Source organism: Podarcis raffonei, chromosome 5 (assembly GCF_027172205.1).
Source record: "Podarcis raffonei isolate rPodRaf1 chromosome 5, rPodRaf1.pri, whole genome shotgun sequence".
NCBI classification, from domain to species: domain Eukaryota; kingdom Metazoa; phylum Chordata; class Lepidosauria; order Squamata; family Lacertidae; genus Podarcis; species Podarcis raffonei.
The window spans coordinates 60,486,597-60,508,875 of NC_070606.1; the positions used below are offsets into that span (position 1 = coordinate 60,486,597).

A 22,279-nucleotide genomic window follows, 5' to 3' on the forward strand; every position below is an offset into this window, starting at 1 on the left:
AGCACACGTTGCTGCCCACCAGAATCCATGCCACCACCTCTCCTGCAGTGTCTCTGGCAATACCCAGGCAGCTCCTCTGCCTATGCCATCCAAGGTTCATGAATTTGATCCATGGGGCTGACTGCACACCAGGAGTTAACGATTAATGATCTGTTGTTGAGAGGCTGTGCCCAACGCCCCTCCGTTGAACCTGTGAGACTTTCATCCTGCTCAGCCTCTCTGGCTGATAGACTGGTCGGACAAAGGCAGGAGGAAGAAGTGCCTTGCCATGGCAGCAGCCTTGGAGCAGTACTGTGGCTCAGTTTTCTGGGTGAGTGGCGGTTTCTCCCTGAGTGGATGGTAGCTCAGCTTCTGGCAGGGATGTCCCACTGTAAATTTAAAGGCCAGAGTGCAGTGGAATGTCCTGAATTGTGGGAGGATGGCTAAACGCCTCTGTTAGGGCTGTTTACTTTGAGAGTTGGGACAGTGGTGGTGTGTTAGTTCTGTGTGCACGCTTAGTAAAAGCAACGCCTGCAGTCTGAATGTAGCGAGTCTGGGGTTTTACAATGAACAAATACATCATCTTTGTGTCGCTTACTGCTCCAGTGGGTGCACTGAGCATTGGAAGATGGGAGAGAGCTGGACAGTCCTCGTGGCTTGTGAGGAGACCTTTCCCAGGCAGAGGGCCTCCTCAGTGGTGGCACCTTCCCCTATGGAGCACTCTCCCATCAGATGTCAGAGAGATAAAGAATTATACAACTTTTAGCAGGGAGAAACAGGCATTTGGAGGCTTTTTAGCAGGTTCTCCCCATGTTACACAATTTCACTTATATATGTGAGGGCCTGGAACATAACCCCTATGCAAGTGGAGGGGTTACCTGTATAATAATACAGTGGTACCGCGGGTTAAGTACTTAATTCGTTCCGGAGTTCCATTCTTAACCTGAAACTGTTCTTAACCTGAAGCCCCACTTTAGCTAATGGGGCCTCCTGCTGCCGCTGTGCCGCCGGAGCACAATTTCTGTTCTCATCCTGAAGCAAAGTTCTTAACCTGAGGTACTATTTCTAGGTTAGCGGAGTCTGTAACCTGAAGTGTATGTAACTCCAGGTACCACTGTAGTGTCTTAGAGGGCTCCAAAGCATTAGTAGCGATGTTAACACTCCATGTATGATACAATCATGACCGTTTCACTTGTAACTCTGACTCAAATGATTCACTGTAGAGAAAATAGGAGGGTTCTTTAATCTCACACAGAAACGGAAGATGGGGGCACAGTTAGGTGATCTACATTATTGGGCATGCCACATAGTATAGCAAAATGCAACTGGGGAGATCAAGTGCTTCATTCCATATGTAAAAAAACCCCTTTCCTCTTCATGAAATCTATCACTGAATGTGGGCCTCTTCCTCCACTACTCCCTCAGCTGAAATTGAGTCTGAAAGAATCACGATCTTGTAGCCAACAGTACTGGTTGTGCTGTGTTGTGTGTGTGTGGTGCCCACAACAAATTCTAGAGTTGACAAATATGTCCATCTTAGGCAAAGGGCCCATAGGCTAAGTCTCTCCTTGATGTGTTAGCTTCCCAGAGAACATTTCACTTGGTTCAGGTCCTCTCCTGCTCCATTCTGAAGTGGTATGCTCCCAGGGCTTTTGGTACTTGATAATTATGACCATGTAGGTTAGCTGTTGACTTGAGGAGTCTCCAGTCTTTTGCGTGATCTAGATCACTCTACATCCCTGTGAAGTAAATTTAAATTGTCGCGCCACCCTGTCAGGTACTGGTTTTCTAGTGAATTGCCCAGATCTGTTTCCTTGTCATTGATGGAGAAGTCCTGGGCACCAGGAGATTTAAATTGCTAAACAAGAGCTCATGAGTGAAGCTTGACTAAGCTGGTCAGAGTGCAGCTGCCTTTGTTTGAGAGTTATTGTGTCATCTACTGCTTGTAGGGATCTCAGGGCGTTCCACCAGAAACAGAAATGGGAGCAGAAATTGCCACAATTTGTATGTTCACCCAAGATCAGGAACAGTAACCATGCAAATGAATATTACATGCATAATTTTGTTTTTGATGTTTCCCTTTCGTTAAAATGCATTGAAATCGGTTACATAATTCATTATGTTAGTTTCGGCTATAGCAGATAGCAAAACAAATTAACTTAGGTTGTAACTGAACTGTAGCAGAATGGATACAGTGATGATTGCAACAAAGGCAGGACAGGGTGGAAATCGCTGTCTCTTTACGTCCTTAGCTACTAGTAGTCCTCTTGGCAAGTAGAGTACAACACTAACTTTTCCTTTGGAGTGAAGGATGTTGGGATTTCCCCTGATTCTGTTCATGCCAAGAGTCTGTTTCATACATAACAGGCAGGACTCTCCCGGTGCCTCCAATAAAACGAGATTTTGTGTTTCTGAAATGGTGACGTCTCCAGCAATTACTTCAAACTGTCAGGGCAAACATCAAAAGCCCATTGGTACCTGCTTGAAACCTGGAAGAACCACTGCCAGTCCAAGTAGACAATACTGGACTAGATGAGTCACATGACATAACACATGACTGATAACGGCGTCAAAATATTCCACTGATGTAGTTTCATTGGCAATTGGGTGTCTGCGGCGCAGCTTAACCAGTGAGGAGTTGTGTGGATGACACAGGAAGAGGATACATATTCTGTACTCCAGATCATGGTTTTGCCCCTAGTCGCAGTGCGACTTTACACCTTCCTGACCCTTGTAGAAGGAATTTATTTCCATAGATTTCAGTGGGAGGTTTTAATTTAAAACAAAAAACAGGCACTCCCCCAACAATGACAACAACCGTCCTGCCCATATTGTCACAGCAGAGCACCCAATTACAGCGCATCATTACTTGTATATAGATCCCATGTTGACAGATAACTCAGGAGTGTACAGCATGGGGTTTGATCAGCTCCAGGGGAGCACAGTCCACTATTACTTCCAATGGTTGGCGAGAGCGCCGGAATTTGGTGTTGTACAGGGTGCCACTGAAATTTGAGACACCAAGGTCCACCACTGCCCTGTGTGTGTTTGTTCTGCTCCAAAATGGTGCTTGTGTATCACATAAAAGTCCTCTTCCTAGAGGGATGCCCTGGGGGCTGGCAGCAGTGGGGTCATTACTGGCTTTGCCTCCAGTGGGACACTGTCATATCATCTTGCATGTTGTATATCATGGGGATGTGTTGTTGTGGGGCTCTCTCCACTGTAAATTTGTTAGCTGTTTCCCCCATTTAACAATTAACTCAAAAGTTCTTTACAAATACAAACCCTAAAGAGTCATGCAAAAATAGTAAAGGTAAAGGTACCTCTGCCCGTACGGGCCAGTCTTGACAGACTCTAGGGTTGTGCGCTCATCTCACTCTATAGGCCGGGAGCCAGCGCTGTCCGAAGACACTTCCGGGTCACGTGGCCAGCGTGACAAGCTGCATCTGGCGAGCCAGCACCAGCGCAGCACACGGAACGCTGTTTACCTTCCCGCTAGAAAGCGGTACCTATTTATCTACTTGCACTTAATTGTGCTTTCGAACTGCTAGGTTGGCAGGCGCTGGGACCGAACGACGGGAGCACACCCCGCCGCTGGGATTCGAACCGTCGACCATGCGATCGGCAAGTCCTAGGTGCCGAGGTTTTACGCACAGCGCCACCCGCGTCCCATGCAAAAATACTAAATAATTATATTTGCTCCATTAAAACTGCTCAACCAAGCTGCATGCTGAAGTTTCTTTAAAGGGAACGTGGGCTGCAATCATTGCGCTGTAAGAAACAGATTTTTCTACAGCTGTTTTGATCCCACTGTAGTAAAAACGAAATCCAGTTTTGTTCTGCAGAAATAATGGTAAATGTTGAATTAAGGGGAAGAACGGATGTCCAAATCAGTTTGAGAGTTAAACACAGTATCAGCAATGTTAGCTCACACAACATGTACATCATAAACCATCACCCATATAGATATCCCACCAGGGTATCTCTAATTGATAACTGCTCTTATTAGATAGCATGTGCAACAAAGGTTCAACGCAATTACATGCTGGTAGTAAACACCAGTGCTGTGTTATGGTGAATACAAACATTGACTTTTGCCCACTTGAAAATGTCATTGGATTCTAACACAAAGCATCACTAACTGGCTTGATTGCAGGTGAGTCATAATGGGTTAGCATAAGGATGAGTAAGGGTGGTTGTCAATCAATGGAACAAGAACACCCTCAGAACAGCAGCGGAGACGAGGTGGAAATCAGTTATCCTGGGGTTGTGTTATGATGCATTGGGCAAATGCAGTAAATCTTTGGAAGATGTTATAGTATTGTAATGGGTTCATGGCAGGCGCTGTGGTGTTGGAATTGTGGCAATTGCTGTCAATGTTTACATGGTAATTGTGTAGATCCGCAGTGGAACTTGGGACAGAGGTGTAAGGCAGGAATGGGGAACCTGTGTCCCCACCACCACAGTTGCTGGATTGCAGCTCCCATCACCCTCGACCATTGGCCATGTTGGTTGGGGCAGATGAGAGTTGGACTCCATCAACATCTCGAGTACCACAGGCTCTCTATCCCTGGTGCAACGCATAGTGGTGTGGGGCATGGATACATGTGAAACTATGTCAGGTAGTACATGTGGGCTAAAGATCTTAGCAAGTGTTGGCATATGCCTTATTTTCTTGTTTTTGATGCCTCCAGAACTCCTCTTTCCTGGACCGGAATGATGCCGACCTGCCACTCTGCTTTGAACAGACTGTTCTGGTCTGGATCCCCCTGGGCTTCCTCTGGCTCTTTGGCCCAGTGCAGCTTCTCCACATCTGCACATCCAGGATGAAGAAATCATCTGTCACAAGAGTTTACCTTATTAAACAGGTGGGAGAGAAAGGTGTGCCCCGGAGTTAGTAGCAGGGTGGAAGCAAAGGGCATGCAGATCAAAGGGCAAAGCAGTTCTCTGGGAGGTGGGTGGTGGTGATGTGAGAAACCCTGAAAGGGTTTAAGTGAAGTAGGGATCTGTGCTAACCGGGAAATGTGGGTGGAAAGAGCAGGAAAGCCGGAGGGTCAGATGAACTTAAGTGTCCTCTGGCCAGAAGCATTTGAACCATGTCTTGCTTATGTAATGCCATCACGATAGTGGTGGTGTTTAGTATATACAGAATTGTTAGGAATCAAGTACTGTAGTGTATTTACTGTTAATGTGGTTTGCACTGTGATTGTTATAAAAAGGACTACTCAATCAAAACTAACAAACATATATATATATTTATATTATAAATAACACAGGGATTTTTATGTGTTTTGAACCCGCTTTGAGTGCATTCCTTGCAAGAAAGGGGCATATCGGTACACTTGATTTTTACTTGACGGAGGGTGTGATGCACAGCAGTGCTCCTGGGCCACTTGGCTCCTGTGGAATGTGGCTTTGCCCTGCATATGTAGCTTCTCCACGATGGGTTTAGAAGCTCCTTGCAACCTTATTCTCCTAGAACGTTGCAGGTAGCAATCTGACACTTCTGCTCTTCCTTTGCCAGGTGCTGGCTGCGCTGCTCTTACTGATGGCCCTTGCTGAAGTGTTTTTCACTGTTGCCGAAGACCTCGGAAACCTCCCGCACTCAACCCCTGTTAGCCGAAACCCAATTGTCCAGTACTTGAATCCAGCACTCTACTTCATTAGTTGGGTGAGAGCTCTCCTTCATCAAACCATGTCCTGTGCTGGAATTAAAGTGTCCTTTAAAAGGACAAGTTTTTTTCACCACAGAGATGCCAACTCCAGTTTCAGCCCTGCTGTTCCCATTGGGCTGTGTGCGAATACAAGTCCTGATGAGACCCAGAATAGTACTTTGAAGGGAGGGGGTTACATTAGAGAAAAAACAAGGAAGAAAAGTCAAATGCTGCCCCCCCCCAAATGCCAGCACTCTGATCTTCTCTGATCTTTAAAGCAGCTGCCTGAAACAGCTCTTTCTTTTTTTAAGGGAGATTTAGGATGATAATAAATTTATTTATTAACCCAAACCTTATACCACAACATAAAACGCAGACACTACAACATAATAAAAAGTGATCCCACACTAATTCCCCATCATCAAACTCCCATATTTCCCAAGTACACCATGAAAAGAACAAACTAACAAGGAACATTAAGCTGCATATGAGAAAACAACAACATCAATAATGGCTGCCCATTGGCCCAAGTCTGCTGGGTGGTTTAAAATACAATAAAACCAGTGGGACAATCTTAATACAAATATTCAATGAACAAAATTTGTCCATCACCCTCATATTACTCTCAAAGTGCTTCTCCACGAGGGTAGATCCCTTTCGCATTGTCCGTTAAATGGCAACCTGCTACCCCAAGGTGCATCATACACCTCAAGTCACATCTTATTTGGTATGTCCCTGAAGATGGGTACCTGTGTATTTTCTCCTGTGGGGCAAGTAGCAGATTTGAGATGAGGCAGCATTTATTAGGAATATACTACAGGGAGAAAGGGTTAAAACCAGCAACTAGAACTGTTAACCCAATCAGATTCACACCTGCCCAATACCCCTTTCACTGGTATAAAAGTGATATATATTCATATTGATTTTTAATTGTATTTTTATTGCTGCTTCTATTTCTTTTATTTTATTGTAATTTGAATTCTGTCATCAAAAGCCGTATCTTAAGAAATAAAAGAAGCAATAAAAATACAGTTGAAAATCATACAGCTTCTAGCACAGCACATCACAATTGCTACAACAGGCAGAAAAACCATTAAGTGGTTCTGCCAAGACCCTCCGCAGTTTTCAAGTGCTCTGCAGGCGTAGGTGGGGTGGGAACCACTGATTTAGTTTGTCACATTTAATTACACCCTGGCTAGCTGATCTGATCTGAGCTAGGAAGTAGAGGTAGATTTTTTTAGCATTATACAAATTTAGAATTATGAAGGGAAAGGCCATTCTCTTATTTCATCAGTCTGTTTCCAGATCTCATTCTGGAAGCTCGACTAGAAGTCACAAGCCATGTTTTGAGCTTGTCTCAAGTGAGCATGTTCAGCGAGCTAAGAAGGTGGATCTTCTCAGGTTCCTCTTCATTATCAGGTTTGATGTCCAGCCTGGTGCCATGAGTTTACATCACACCTCCCTCCATTTCCTAACCCTGAAACCAACCCAGTCTTGCAAACTCTGGGCTCTTTTTCGCTACTGCAGTTGCTCGTTCTGCTGATCCATGACAGCCGCCGCTTCACTGTCCGCAGAGACTCGGGGACTCTCTTCATCTTCCTCCTCCTTTCTGTGCTCTGTGGTGTATTTCAGCTCCAGACTCTCATCCGGCAAGCAATACAGGTCAGAAACACAAGAGGTCTATGAAAAACTAGGCAACCCAGGATGGCAAAGGTTGAAGTGGCCCCAGCAAAGCCACCTCGGGGGTCATTCAGCTCTGCAAGCCTGTCTGCTGTGGTTCACCCATCCTATTTTTCAGGACAGTCCTGAGGTAGCGGGGAGTGGGAAGAAAGGCCAACAAGCTTCAGGAAGGAGTTGTCCTGGTGCACAGACTTTAGCCCTAACTGCTTGGGAAGAAGTGGGTCCAGCTCCACAATTTGGTTACTTCCACTAGTATCTCCCATTTGCTTTCTTCTCTTGCAGGGCTCCATCACTGATGTGCCACGTTTTAGCTTCTTCCTTGTCTCCTATGGGCTTCAACTTATTTTGTTCTTCATCTCTATTGTTTCCGACGTTGCCCCTGAAATGAAGGAAGCTGCAAAGAAAGTGAGTGTCTTCAGCTGCATGCACTAGACGTAGGATAACCTTTGGGACAGGAACAGCCATTGGTATTCTGCATGGTACCCCCACTTTGTATAGGTTCTCAGAGTGGGCTTGATGGGATAGGGAATGTTTCCACATACCAGCTCACCAGGAAGCTGGGTTTCATAGGCCACACCTGGCTGCCTGATGCACTGTTTGGTGGGAGTGGTCTCAAAAGGAACATTTGCCATATGTGTCTTGAAGGCTTTGTTTCAAAAGGTGACAGCCAAGTTAGTCACACTATTGTTCCCTGAATTTTTCACCTAGACATTCTGCCTCCCGTTTTTTTCAGAACCCAGAGATTGTGGCCTCTTTCCTGAGCTTCCTCACTTTCCAGTGGTACAGCAGGTATGCAAATCTGAGTGGAAAAGATAAGTGTATTACATCTAGGATAATAAAGGTTAGGGTTAGGGTCAACTAATCTGTCCCATTAGTGCAAAGATTTCTGCTTATGAAACAGGACTTCCCCCTGCTCTCCTCCCTCTGTGCTTGTGGGAGATTTGCAGTCAAACCTAACAGTGCTAGTTAGTATATGAAGGGGTTAAGACCACAGAGTTCTAATCACTAGTGTAGGCTCCGTGAGGTCACACCCCCTCTTCTTCTGAGAGGGAGGAAGTAAAGCTTATTTCTTGTTCTTCTCTCTCTCTCTCTTTACGCTGCAAGCAATGGAGGTGGATGTGCCTCAACTCCCATCCTCAGACATGTGTCTGAGGCTCCTTTGATGTATTTCAACTAAGTATTTTACCTGCATTATTTTACTGCTGTTGCATAAAGGAAAATGCATGACTGTGACCTCAGTTAAGTATTTCTAAACTTACTTCAGCGTGTGGTCTGTTTCATTGCATGAGGGTAGTGTGGCTCAACTGCTTCATGCAGCTGAATGGAAATGAAAAAACACACACCCTTTAATGGCCAGTTCCTATGCTTCATTAATCTGCCTAACAATGGGACTTAATACTCTGCTAACTGGGGCTCTCTATGCGCTAGCCCCGTGATTTAAAAACAGACACCAGCCATTTTTTCTTTTGTGGTTATCCCACACATGTGATCTCTAAAGGATTAGATATAGTTAATTTCCTCTTACCAGTTCCCATCAGTGCATACCCTGCACCCTCTGGGGAACCCTGAGAACAGATTTAAGGGGGCACCAGAGGAGGAGAATGTTCTGTTGTGCAAGGTGAAATCTTTGCGCTGATGGAATGTCCACTTAGCACTATGTCGGATTCCCCCATATGGGTCTTTAGCTGAGCGTGGAGCAATTGGAAAGTGGGGGGAGCTGAGGATGGGAGAGCTAAGGGTAGCAAGAGCAAAATGCTCTGGATCTGAAATATTTGCATGGTGGGAAATGCCATACTGCAATGTAGTGTTTTAAACCAAGCTCCTATTTCAGTCTTTTATTTCCTCTGCTGTGTCTAACTAGAGGGTCTAGCCTTTTGGAATTCTTCCTTCTGTTCAACAAGTGCCAGCTGATGGGGAGCTGGCAGCCTCTCACTTCCCCCAAAGCCCCAGTCCTTGGATACTGGGCTCATTTCACTGTTGTGCCTGAGCATGGTCAAAGCAACAAGTTAGTGGGGTGAAGGGTTTTGAGCACCTGAGTCAATCTGCTGTACCTTTCAGGATGGTGCTCAAGGGCTATCGCAAGCCGCTAGAAATTGATGACCTCTGGGACTTGAAGGAAGAACATAAGACGGGGAAAATTTTAGGCTCACTTGAGAAGAACATGGCAGCTGGAATAAAAAATGCTTACCGGAAACTGGAGATCCGGCAACGGAAGAGGAAACTTCATTCAGCAGCTACTGACCAGCACATGAATGGCTTGAGCAAAGCCCAGAGTCAGGATGCATTGGTTTTGGTAACTACTGCTGCTGGGAGAGAGAGTGGGGCTTACATTTCAGATCCAAATGCTGGGCTGAATGGGAGGAAATCTTACACACAGGATCCCCAAGCCCACTGCAGCTTAGAGCTATTTGGGGGGCGGTGACAATATCACTGTGCTTTACAAGTGGTGGGGGGGTTTCTGCATATAACAGAAGCTCCATTTTGCACAATTTAGGAATCGGACATTTAATGTTGCGGTCCCTATCCTTTGAACCCTGCTCCCCTTGAAAATTAGACAGGTGCTGTCTCTATTGTCTTTTTGGCATCTATTGAAGACCATCTTCTTTTGAGGAGCCTTCTAAATTAATAACTTTCCCAGTCTGCATCTGTATTGGAATATGTTTTTATAGTTTATAGCTTCTTGTTTGCCACCCTAGGGCTCCTTTGGGAAGTAAAGTGGGATACAAATTTATCAAATTAATAAATCTAAATAAATAAATAAATAAATAAATAAATAAATAAATAAATACGATGGCTGGCTTTATGTGGCAGTTGCCCCACCATGAGAGTTGGGGCTGCTTGATGCCTGCCAAACCTAAACCCTGCTCTGAATTTAGGAAGAGAAAAAGGAAAAAGGCAAGAAGGAGGCAGACAAGAAAGACTCTCGTGGTGACTACGCGAAGAGCTGGCTGATGGCTTCTATATTCCGAACCTTTACTGGGAACCTTATGAAATCAGTGGCACTCAAGGTAGTGCAAGACCTCCTGGTGTTTGTGAGCCCTCAGCTACTGAAGTGAGTCCTCCTAGCTCCACTTTTTAATTCTGAGTTTTCCTGGTGCCCTGGATGGTGGGCGATGGGGTTTAAATAAGCTTCTGATGCAGGAAGATCTTGACACTGGCTGGAAATCCATATACAGTGGTACCTCAGGTTACATACGCTTCAGGTTACATACGCTTCAGGTTACATACCCAGAAATAGTGCTTCAGGTTAAGAACTTTGCTTCAGGTTGAGAACAGAAATCATGTTCCAGCGGCGTGGTGGCAGCAGGAGGCCCCATTAGCTAAAGTGGTGCTTCAGGTTAAGAACAGTTTCAGGTTAAGTACGGACCTCCAGAACGAATTAAGTACTTAACCTGAGGTACCACTGTATACGGTCTGGACCATCCACACGCTGATGAATTCCTTAAAACATTCTCACAGTTTTAAAGGCACAAACTATGTGCCTGAAGATTCCAGGCGCAACTAAAACAATTTCCTTGCACTTCTGCTGTAAGATGGTGCATTAAGATGGCTTTTATAGATGAGGAACATTCTGAGAGAAAGCCAGGGTTTGGATCTGAAAAATGATTTATACTGTGGTTCCATTTTAGCTGTCTCATATTAGTTGTCCACTGTAGGGGATAAGTAGCAGAGCTTGCTCCAGGGAAGGACACAGTTTGGTCTCTGCATTGAGGAATAGTGATGAGTTATGTTTTAGACTTAACTGAGATATATCCCTAAGGCTGCTATCACATATATACTTAGCTGGGACTGGGCATAAGTCCCACTGAGCACAATGGGACTTATTTCTGAGTGGACATGTACACTTAAATTTTCCACTGGAGACATGGAGGTGTTCAGGAGAGAGCCACAAAGGTTGCATGTGGCCTGTGGGTTGTCCACATGTGACCTTGGGTTGCATTGCATGAGCCTGGTTGAGGAGGAGCCTGTAGCCTGTGTGTGGAAGAACAAGAGACTGATGCGTAGGGCTTGTGGGAGGCGGGCGTGTTATTGGGGTGTGGTTTGTGCAAGTCTGAGTCGAATTTAGGGAGATGCTCATCATTATTTTCTTTCGCAGGCTGATGATCTCCTTTGTGTCAGACCCAAATGCCTACCTTTGGCATGGCTACCTCTATGCAGTGCTGCTGTTTCTGACCGCACTGGTGCAATCCATCTGCCTCCAGCAGTATTTCCAACTCTGCTTTGAACTCGGCATGCTCGTACGCACTGCTCTTATGGCTGCCATCTACAAGAAGGTCAGTTGGGTCCTTCACCTTTGGTGGGGGCTGCTTTCCTTAGTGCTGACCAATCAAATTTGACTGCTTTCCCCTGGATCTGGGGATGGGGGGATCCTTTGACATTCACACTTCTTCGATTTTTTGAAGTGCAGTTAACCAGCCAAGGAATGCATACAAAAATGCATGCACTGGGATAAAGTTTGCACAAAATGCATATATAATATGCATGATAATAGCACACACAGATGCATTATATTTGGGGAAACAGCTTTTCAGAGATGTGTACATTAGGCAAGTTTGCATGCAAATGGGTGTATTAGGAGAAATTCATACTAAAATGCTGATGGATTTTCATGGATTTTATTTTAAAAATTGCAAACCGATGTGGAGGACTAAAGTGAAGATTGGAAAAGTGAGAAACTGAGAGAGGAAGTCGCTGACAGATTTGCTCATCCTTAGTGCTTTGTGCCCTGGTCCCTAATGGCTATGGCATTATCTGGTACCCCAAGTTTTTACAGCCACTGTTGTATCTGCTTTCAGGCCCTTACTGTTTCCAATGCCACACGGAAGGAATCCACGGTGGGCGAGACGGTGAATCTGATGTCCGCGGATGCCCAGCGCTTCATGGACTTCACAAACATGATGCACCAGCTGTGGTCGGCTCCCCTGCAGATTGTGCTGTCTATAGTGTTTCTGTGGCTGGAGCTCGGCCCCTCTGTGCTCGCTGGGATTGCTGTCATGGTCCTGCTTATCCCCATCAATGCTGTGCTGGTCACAAAGGCCAGAGCCATCCAGGTGAGGGAAGGAGTGTCCTGGGCGGGTGGGGAACCAGCAGTGCCTTTTTGTTTGAAAGGGCTGTGAGGTCAGTTCTGCTACAGAGGACAAATTCTTAGGTCAAGCGTGTGCTCCAAATGCTAACCTTGAATTTTGAATGTAACTGCCCTGTGTCATTTTTGCACTGGGCTTCAGTGATTAGATTTCATTCTATTAAAAGCAGCCTATTAAAAATAGTCTGTACAGTTCATTTATTCAAAATCCTGAAGTCTGATTATCCCAGTTTAATGTAGATGTCTCAGAGCTTAGGACAAGACTGAGCATTGTAATCTGTAGAAAACGCAACTTGAAAAAAAGAGACAATGCATGTATTTGTGTGTGTGTGTGTGTGTGTACACACACACACACACACACACACACACACACACCTACCGTGATACCTCGGGTTAAGTACTTAATTCGTTCCGGAGGTCCGTTCTTAACCTGAAACGGTTCTTAACCTCAAGCACCACTTTAGCTAATGGGGCCTCCCGCTGCCGCTGCGCCGCCAGAGCACAATTTCTGTTCTCATCCTGAAGCAAAGTTCTTAACCCGAGGTACTATTTCTGGGTTAACGGAGTATGTAACCTGAAGCGTATGTAACCTGAAGCGTATGTAACCCGAGGTACCACTGTATATATTACTGAGCACTGTAGACCTCTGTAGAATAAGTCCCATAGGACACAGTATCAACCCCCCAGCTTCACTTTCAGAGATCTGTTGGAGAATTAAGGGCAAAACTATGGCAACGTGGTGCCTCTAACTGTCAGAGACAAAGCACAAATGACTTGTCCCTGGGCAACATATTATGTGGGGCTGGAACAATGATCAACTCCCTCTTTGCAACTTCTTTGCGCAGGTGAAGAACATGAAGCACAAGGATGAGCGCATGAAAATAATGAATGAAATTCTCAGCGGCATCAAGGTGAGTAGCAGAGACCAGATTGCTCCAACACAGTGATGAGTTGGCTGTACTGATGGAAACATCAATGGATTTTTTTTTTAGTCTGACCTTGCATTGCTTGCAGCACAATCCTAGCCACGTCTACTGATAATTAAGTCTATTTGAATTCAGTTAGGCTTACTACTCGGTAAGTGGAGTTTGAATTGCAGATAAGGCAGAGGATAACAGGGAGTGTTGCCTCTGATCTCTGCCAGATGCCTTCCCAAAGCAGGCATGCAAGGTCAGCGCCTGCTTAGCCTTTGCCTGCAATGTGTGCGTTGGGAAGGGGCTTGTGCTGGAAATGAGACATGGTAGGATGGAGCCCTGCTCCTGATTTCACTGGATGGAAAGCTCTGTTGAACTGAGCCCCCATATCTGACCAGAAGCATCCTTTCAGATCCTGAAGCTGTTTGCCTGGGAGCCGTCATTTGAGAAACGAGTCGGAGGTATCCGGGCACAGGAGCTGAAGAGGCTGCTGCGCTTTGCCTACCTGCAATCCATCTCCATCTTCCTCTTCGCCTGTGCTCCTTTCATAGTAAGACAGCACACTCACTATTTTTGTTCCTTTTGCTCAATCCTTGCAATGTAGAAGATGCCCCTCACCCCGTGACTCTCCTTCCTTAGGTCTCTGTGGTAACATTTGCTGTGTTTGTGATGGTTGATGAAAACAATGTTTTGGATGCGCAGAAAGCCTTCACTTCTATCTCTCTGTTCAACGTCCTGCGCTTCCCTCTGGGCTTCCTGCCATTGACATTGTCCTCCCTGGTACAGGTGAGTAGGCTGGTGAGGGACCTATATCCTGTAACTGAGGTGGGAGGGGGAACCTGACCCCGGTTTTGGTTATCACTCCCTGTTCGGAGAGAGAGATGGTTGGGTCCTGGGTTGTGCAAATGGCACTGGGACTCCCTTAGCTTTAGGTTGCATATCATAGACTCATTATCAGTCTGTATGGCAAATGTCTCTCTCAACAAGTCACAGAGCACCAGAAAGCACCAAGCTACTCCAGTTTTGAGAGGGTCTTTGGCAAAGCGCCCCCAGGCAGTTTTACCTGGCAAGGGAGGCAGCCATGACTGGCAACACTCTGATCATCGCTGGATGGCTGAGTCTGGGTGCTGCAGTTTTAATTTCCCGTAATGCCTCAGCATAACCCCATGTCAGAGGCATTGAGGGAAATTGAAAGAGAAGCTCCCAAACCTAATCAGTTGGTGCTGATCATAGCTCTAAAAATGTTTAAAGTGGGCACAGGCATCATAATTGGATTCTGCAGGTGTGCTGGTACCCCAATCACTGCCTGGCGTGCCTGACTTTGCCTCTACACCTTACAGGTCAATGTATCTACTGAACGGCTGGAGCGCTACCTGGGCAGTGAAGACCTGAACACTTCAGCCATATGTCATGAACCGAGCCCTGGTAATTGAAGGTTAGGGTTTGGAGGTCATAGCAGGCAGAGTTCTGAAGCGAATGTAGAAGGCTGGTAAAAACGCGTAAGAAGTCAGGTGTGACTTCTTCTGTGACGGGGCCGGAATCGTTCCTACACTGTCCTTGATGATAATGCTACCTTTTCTTTCTCCTCTAGGCTGTGCTGTGACTTTCTCTGAGGCCTCCTTTGCTTGGGAACAAAATTCAGATGCCACCATTAGAGAGTAAGTCACCATATAACAGACCAATTTTGTATGTATGTGGGGAGGAGATTTAGGGATATGTCTGTGATCCTTTGCATTAAAGTTGTAAGCGGGGGGGCGGGGCGGGTTCTTTCTTACCCACTTGCCTGTTGGATAAGGCAGGGAAAGGTAAACCAGGCCTTGAACGATAATGAGAATGTTCTGGTAGAGTTTCTCTCAATCGGGATGGTTCCTTCCTGGTCCCAAAGACCAGTCCACTTCCGTATACATGCTTCTTCCATGTGCTACTTTTCTCCTGCAGCATAAACTTGAAAATTCCAAATGGGCACCTGTTGGCCATTGTAGGACCTGTGGGATCAGGCAAATCCTCGCTGGTGTCAGCCATGTTGGGAGAGATGGAGAACATCAAAGGACATATCAATGTTCAGGTGAGAGGAGGTGGCGGCTCTGTTAAGAAGCCCCAGAGAAGCTAATCTCCAATTCACTGATTTTCCCAAGTACTATTGACTTGATAGATGTCTCCTCCTCCTTCTTCTTGCTTCCTCAGGGCTCCATAGCCTATGTGTCTCAGCAAGCATGGATCCAGAATGCCACACTGAAGGACAACATCCTTTTTGGGTCACCCTTTGATGAGGCCCGATACCAACAGGTCATAGATGCTTGTGCTCTTCTCCCAAACCTGCAGCTGCTGCCAGGAGGAGACCTTACTGAGATTGGAGAGAAGGTGCCAACCTTGGGCTTAATGGCAGAAGGGGCAGGTGGTAATCTGGGGCGATGGAGCAAGTAGAACAGGGAGGGAGATGACTCTGATATATGTAGGTACAAGGGATGCTGTCCAGCCTTGCAAAGATATCTACAAAAGTTCCTAGCCAAATAGTAATGGTTACTAGTGCTCTCAAGGCCACATGTAGCTGTGTTTTTCTTTCATGGCCCATTGAGAGCCTGGGAGAAAACAAAAACATCCAACTCTGTTCTGAATTACAAAAACTTTCCATGGAGATTCTTAAGAGGTCCAATGGATAGCTCACTTGGTTGGAGTGTGGCACTGATAACGCCACGTTTGCAGGTTTGATCCCCATATGAGACAGCTGCATATTCCTGCATTGAGTGGGACTAGGGTCCCTTCCAACTCTGAAATTCTACTTTTCTATGACCGTCATTGAGAGTTTCCCTGATTATATTTGGTTATCTTTGGACATCAGTATGAGGTGTGGGAAGAGCAAGTGTTAATGTAGGCAGCTGTGCAGGACTAAGGGAGGGCAGGAGAATTGTTATTGGGAGAGTGCATAAGAATAGGAGAAGTCCTGAAAGGGCATTTGACTGGGTGGATGATTATGGGAAAATGGTGAATTGTTGTAGAGTATTATAGTATTCACTGTCATGTGGTGTGAGTTTCAGCAGGACCATCTTCATCAGTCAAGGCTGACCAAGCCAAATGCATTGGAGGGGGCTGCTTCTGACTCAAGTAATCAGAGCTCAAGCTGTTGCCATGCACTGAACCATAGAGAAAGCTCAGAGATCCTAGCTTGGCTGCTTTCTTCTGCAGGGCATTAACCTTAGTGGAGGCCAGAAGCAGCGTGTCAGCCTGGCCAGAGCTGTATACAACAACGCAGACATTTACTTGCTGGATGACCCCCTGTCGGCTGTGGATTCCCATGTAGGACGACACATTTTTGACCAAGTGCTGGGGCCACAGGGGCTGCTGCAGCATAAGGTGAGCTCTTGCCTGCCCTGCAGACCCTGTTTTGTGAAGAGCAGATGGAGAAATGTTTTGTTTGTTAGTGCTACAAGACTGATACTCCACCTTTCTTCCAAAGCAAACAAAAAAGCAAATAAAAATCTAGCCAGTGTGGGAGACTAGCATTACTGATTCAGATAATTGAAAGCTGGCTCCAAAAGAAGTCACTGACTCCAAATGGTCTGTGACTGTTTTCTATAGATGGAAGCTTGCTCTGTCCCTGGTAAAGAGTGTAGAACTCAACCCTCTTTGGGATTGAGGTCCATATTACTTGAATCAGTAAATTTAATCAACTGCATCAGCTGGATGTGGTGTTTGCTTCTGTTTTGTGATGCTGCCTTTCAGTGTGTTCTTAGAAAACTGAGGCAGCTGGCAGAAGGCTAAGCAAACAACAATGCTAAATAAAGAGGATTAGAAATTCAACATACGGCAATATTAAGATGCATGAAAGCCAAATGTCAGGACCTAACCTAGCTCCAAGAGTGGGTCCTGTTCAGGTAGAGGTGTTCAAGGATTCGAAGGGAAACAGATGTGGCCACAGATGGAGTGGAGGTCAAGCATTGAATCGAAGGCAATAGATGTGATCGTAGGTAGTCTGGAGTTCATGCAGATGAAGATCCAAAAGCCGGAGGCATGTGTAGAGTCAGAACCTGGCAGAAAGGCAGCAACAGGGGGTTGATGGGGTCAGGAGCAGATGTGAGGTAGCAGGAAAAGGAGTTGGCGGAGATCTCATCAATAAGCTGCTCTACCTAGTGGCTTAGGTTGGCTGCAATGGTTTTGTAGGGGCTGGCATGTTCCAGTTGGCTTGGAGAGTCAGCTGAGAGTCTTCAAGCTGGAAGCTCAGCTGCTTCTCTTCAGGCTGGAGCTGCGTCCTAGAAATTGTAGCTGCTGGGAGGGGTTTCTGGTGCCTGTGTTTGAAGGAGGAGTGGCCATTTTGATGGGGAAATAGATATAGCATTTGTTTTTTCAAAGCTTGCCAGAGGAGGATTCAGGAGGGTTAGTTTAAGTCAGCGAAGTGGGCTTTTTGTAAAGGAGAGACAGGTGAGTCCACGGTGTGCCTGTAGAAGCCTTCCTGATATATTGTCATAGGTCCAGGGTACGGAGTGGCGGGGGTGCCATCTTCTTGATACTACCTCCTTAATTGTGATATGCTGGTTTATGCCACAGACCCGGATCCTGGTGACTCATAGCTTAAGCTTCCTGGCCCAAGTGGATGACATTGTGGTGCTGGTGGCTGGAGCTGTTTCCGAACAGGGTTCTTACAGCACCTTACTGGCTAATGGTAAAGCATTTGCTCAGCTGCTCAACACATATGGAAACCAACAGGAAAACAGTCCTGAAGAGGAAGCTACAGGTAAGAAAGCATTACATTATACAGCAGGGGTAGGGGAACCTTATCAGGATTGGCCTTTTAAACCAAATTTGACAGGTGAGCTGGGCTCCTCACCTGTCGCCTGACTTCACAAAAAAGCAAGGTGCTGCTGAAACAGAAGAAAACGTATTTGATTTATTAGCGTAATCAGGGAGGCGGTTTGCATTGGAACGTCTACCACAACTAAGGTTTCCCCCCTCTAACAGGGGTTTCAGTGTAAACCCTTTCCTGATTAGGAAGGGAGTTGAACTGAATCCTGACACATGGAGCAGGATTTAACTCTCCTAAATCCTGTTGCATTGGTTGCACATGCCAACTTTCCTGTGGGGAACTGGTTCTGTTGCTGTTGGCTGCATGCACTTCACCTGCAGCCGCCCATCAGAGCAATGCCAGCTAATTGACATGGTTTTGAGAAGATGGCCTTGAGGTCCAAGGTGGTACCACTGGCAGGCTAAGATTGGCCTGTGGCCCAGAGGTTCCTCATGCCTTGTATACAGAGTTGAGGGACACTGATCAAAGTGACCGTCCAGTATGCATCTTGTGCTGGAGTGAGTCACAGTAAGGTGGTGCCATAAATATGATTTGTAACGTCCATGTATCAAAACTCCATTTTGAACAGCAACGAGACAACTCTTGTGGGGCAGGTGGGGCAGGATCCACCTAAGATAATGACCTGATTTAGTGACCTTCAGACTTCATTTTTCCTGAACTTGCCTCCTTCCTGAGTTTCATCTTGACTTCGTCTTGACTTTTTTTTTAGTGGGGATGGAAGAGGACCTAGAACTGGATGGGGACACTGAACCTGGAGCTGAGGAGGTACCAACTGATGTGGTGACCATGTCCCAGAAGAGTGAGGCCAGTGTCCACCAAAAGGACTTCATCCGCAGGTTAGGCCTCCTATGAACTCACAGCCACTTTATTTGCTAATTTGCCTTCCTATTCTCCCCATCTTTCTCCCTGTCTTTCTAATATCTCCCTTTCCTTTCTTCCATTTGGAATGTATTTAAGGTTATTGAGCAAGGCCTTAGGGTTGGGGTAGGTGGGGACCAAAGGGGCCCCCTCAAAACCAGAAGTCCTAGGCAAGTGTTGATTCCTTCCTAGAGTCCCGTCTATGATCCTAGCATCTTTCCTCACATGGCTAAAAAACTCGCTCAGCACCACCACATCCAGTCACCTCATCTTTCACACACTTGCCCAATCAACATCCTCCTAGGGCTTGCAGGGCCTGGGATCAGAACAGTTATGTCTCTGTGTAGCTCAAGAATTCAGGAGGTATACTGTAACAACATCTGGGGTGGGTGGGCACAGGTTCTCTGGACTTGGCATAGCTGATACTTTGCTGAGTTTCACCCTGCAGCTGCCTTGATTCCAAAGTTCTGTGATGTTTTTCTCATTGGGCACATTCAGATTTTCAGCTTCATTCCAGAATCCTTGTTGATCTCAGCCACCTCTGATGACCTGAGAAAAACCAAATTGGGTGATACAGGGCAAAACGATGAACTGGGATGTTGGGTCATTCTAATGTGCTCTTAGATTAATAAAGGGTTGCAGCACCAGTCACCAGACAACAGGTTTCATGTGTCATGTATTTTTAGATTGTCACCCTGAGGGCAGGAATCATCTTAGAACTGATTTTTGTAAACTGTTCTGAGACCCTTTTTGGCTAAAAGGCAAGGTATAAATACTTTAGAAAAACAAAATGGCAGGCAGGGCAGCACAGTGCCCAGAGCATGCGGGGAAGGACGATAGAATCTCTGTCCCTCATCATTGTTCTCCTGTGTTAGCCTTAGTAACAGCAGTCACAAGTCACTCACGATGTCACAGCGAATGAAGTTGAAGGAGAAGAAGCCAGTGACTGAGATAAAAGGACAGAGGCTGATTGACAAGGAGGCCATGGAAACCGGCAAGGTGAGAGGGAGGGGTCAAAATGTTCTCCTGCCTCATAATTAGGACAACTGAGGGTCTCAAAGAGATGGAAGGGAGGAGGCCTGTGGAGACCCTGTCCCAGAGCTAGATGGGTAACAGAGAATGACCTCCTTGCAGGAGGTTAGTTGAAGGACTCCTCATTCCATTACCCCAAAGGAAAAGGTGTAGTAATGCTGTTTTAATTAATTAATTAATCAATCAATTAATTAATTTGTACACTACCCTTCATCTGAAGATTCCTGGGCGGTTCAAACAGAAAAATAAAAAATGAGAATACAATAATGCCCTCTATTTTGGGTTTTGTTAAATTCTTTCTTTCCTGTTAACCTGCTGCTCAATTTTAAGAGCCTTTGCAGTGTCCATTATTGCGCCCTGCCCCTCCAAGGAACAGTTCAGTCTTTCTGTCCTTATATACTGACTACTGGACTGTTCCTGCTTATTTTCTGGTTAACTGAGTCATATGCCATAGCATATGCTGGAATGTAAGAGGTTTTCAAGGGCTGCTATTTCAGAGTGCGTGCAATGATCACGCACTACTGCACACTGTGTCTGATAACAACCCTCTGCCTTGTAGGTGAAGTTCAGCATGTATCTGCAATACCTCCGTGCTGTTGGCTGGTGCCTGTCAACAATGGTCTTGCTTGCCTACATAGGGCAAGCTGTAGCCACGATTGGCTCCAACCTGTGGCTTAGTGAGTGGACAAATGATGCTGCAAAGTACGCGAACCAGACCTACCCAGCTTCTCAACGTGACCTGCGTATTGGAATCTATGGGGCATTGGGTGCTGGCCAGTGTAAGTCTCTGAAAAACAGAACCACTCGAGAAATGTAGAGTGGCCAGGAACTGCCCTGTGCCCTGTTAGTTGACAAACAAATGGGCTCCCAAACGCCAAAAACCCAGAAGTGCTCCGGTTTTTGAACGTTTTTCAGAAGCAAAACATCTGACACGGCTTGCACTTGAGTGCAGGAAGCTCTGTTCTTGAGCTGGTAGCAGTTTTCAAGGTCCAAAGACCTGCGAAATTCGGACCCACAGCTGAAAGCAATAGACTCATTACTGGGAACACATGGGCAGCTATCCAGGGTGGCATTTTGCAGAGGGCACCACTAGAGGTCTATAGAGGTGATATCATCAGGGCACAACACCAAGGCGGATGGAACTGCACCATAATTCTAGATCAGAGATGGACAACCTGTGGTCTTCCAGATGTCATGGAACAGAATGTCATGTCCCACCAGCCCTATCCAACATAACCAATGATCTAGAATGATGGAAGTTGTTGTCAGGAAAAGCACCTGGAGGGCCACAGGTTCCTATCCTTGCCCTCTAGTACCATATGGCCTAAGGCTGTTGATGCCAGTATCTCCCTATGCACCAGGTCCTTACCAATGGATGTCTTTGTTCTAGCTCTATTCCTGCTGACTTCAGCCCTTCTTGCTGCCCACGGTGCTGTCCGGGCCTCCCGGGTCCTACACGAGCGGCTGCTGTCCAACATCCTGCGTGTGCCCATGAGCTTCTTTGACACAACGCCAACAGGCCGCATCGTGAACAGGTTTGCCAAGGTATGAGCTCACGCTCCGCGAGGCTTGCAGAGACTCAAAAGTAGTTTCCGAAGTTTTTAACTGGGCCAGGAGGAATTGGCAAGTGCCTCAAGCTATAACTTGCTGAGAGTGTGTTGGGAATGGGGGCACCTATGCTGATGATGCATGAAGAGCTGCTTTGAGATTCTTGTGGGATCCTAGCAGGCTTAGCTTCCAGCCTTCCTTGCACAACTGCACATGAACTCACTGCAGATGTATAACCGTTTGGAGGTGTTGCTGGACTCTCAGCTCCCATCAGCCCCAGGCAACACAGTCAATGGTGAGGGATGATGGGAGCTGGAGTCCAGCAACATATGGAGGGCACCAGAGTGGCACCACCCTTGGTTTGGACCATACCTTCAAGGTGCAGCAGCAGAAGTAGTTTCCAGACACTTTTGCCAGTTGCCCTTGTTATAGCAGCATTGCACCCTAAGCATTGCAGTCCTGGTTTAAGCTAACCAAAAAGTTTGGGGTTGGGGGATTCAAGCTGAAATCATGTAAACATGGAGAAGTTAACAGGCAGAGAAAAGATGGGTGCCTTTCATGGTTAGGTTTCCCTGGGCTATAATTTGTGTAACTTTGGTCTGTTTCCCATCACCAGCCATGACACATGTCTGCCAGCTTTAAGTAAATTGGGTGTTTTTTTTAAAAAAAGTTTCTTTTTAATCAGTGGGACCAAGATAATGGGAAAATAATCTCTCTCCCCCCTGCTAGCCCC

The 22,279-nt window shown here is 46.2% G+C and overlaps 1 protein-coding gene across 1 annotated transcript in view; it reads left to right on the forward strand.

Annotated features, from left to right (window-relative positions):
- The window catches only part of ABCC2 (ATP binding cassette subfamily C member 2), a 34,985-nt gene continuing 12,706 nt past the window's right edge, over positions 1 to 22,279 (forward strand). Inside the window, exons 1-23 of the mRNA XM_053389535.1 lie at positions 1 to 310; positions 4,674 to 4,847; positions 5,504 to 5,650; positions 7,161 to 7,295; positions 7,596 to 7,718; positions 8,047 to 8,102; positions 9,372 to 9,606; positions 10,190 to 10,365; positions 11,410 to 11,587; positions 12,110 to 12,364; positions 13,242 to 13,307; positions 13,723 to 13,860; positions 13,950 to 14,096; positions 14,651 to 14,735; positions 14,902 to 14,968; positions 15,249 to 15,375; positions 15,495 to 15,671; positions 16,494 to 16,661; positions 17,853 to 18,039; positions 18,818 to 18,944; positions 19,842 to 19,965; positions 20,558 to 20,777; positions 21,389 to 21,543. Of these exons, the coding sequence (XP_053245510.1) occupies positions 269 to 310; positions 4,674 to 4,847; positions 5,504 to 5,650; positions 7,161 to 7,295; positions 7,596 to 7,718; positions 8,047 to 8,102; positions 9,372 to 9,606; positions 10,190 to 10,365; positions 11,410 to 11,587; positions 12,110 to 12,364; positions 13,242 to 13,307; positions 13,723 to 13,860; positions 13,950 to 14,096; positions 14,651 to 14,735; positions 14,902 to 14,968; positions 15,249 to 15,375; positions 15,495 to 15,671; positions 16,494 to 16,661; positions 17,853 to 18,039; positions 18,818 to 18,944; positions 19,842 to 19,965; positions 20,558 to 20,777; positions 21,389 to 21,543 (3,309 nt within the window). The 5' untranslated portion in view covers positions 1 to 268. The remainder of the gene's footprint in view (positions 311 to 4,673; positions 4,848 to 5,503; positions 5,651 to 7,160; positions 7,296 to 7,595; positions 7,719 to 8,046; positions 8,103 to 9,371; positions 9,607 to 10,189; positions 10,366 to 11,409; positions 11,588 to 12,109; positions 12,365 to 13,241; positions 13,308 to 13,722; positions 13,861 to 13,949; positions 14,097 to 14,650; positions 14,736 to 14,901; positions 14,969 to 15,248; positions 15,376 to 15,494; positions 15,672 to 16,493; positions 16,662 to 17,852; positions 18,040 to 18,817; positions 18,945 to 19,841; positions 19,966 to 20,557; positions 20,778 to 21,388; positions 21,544 to 22,279) is intronic.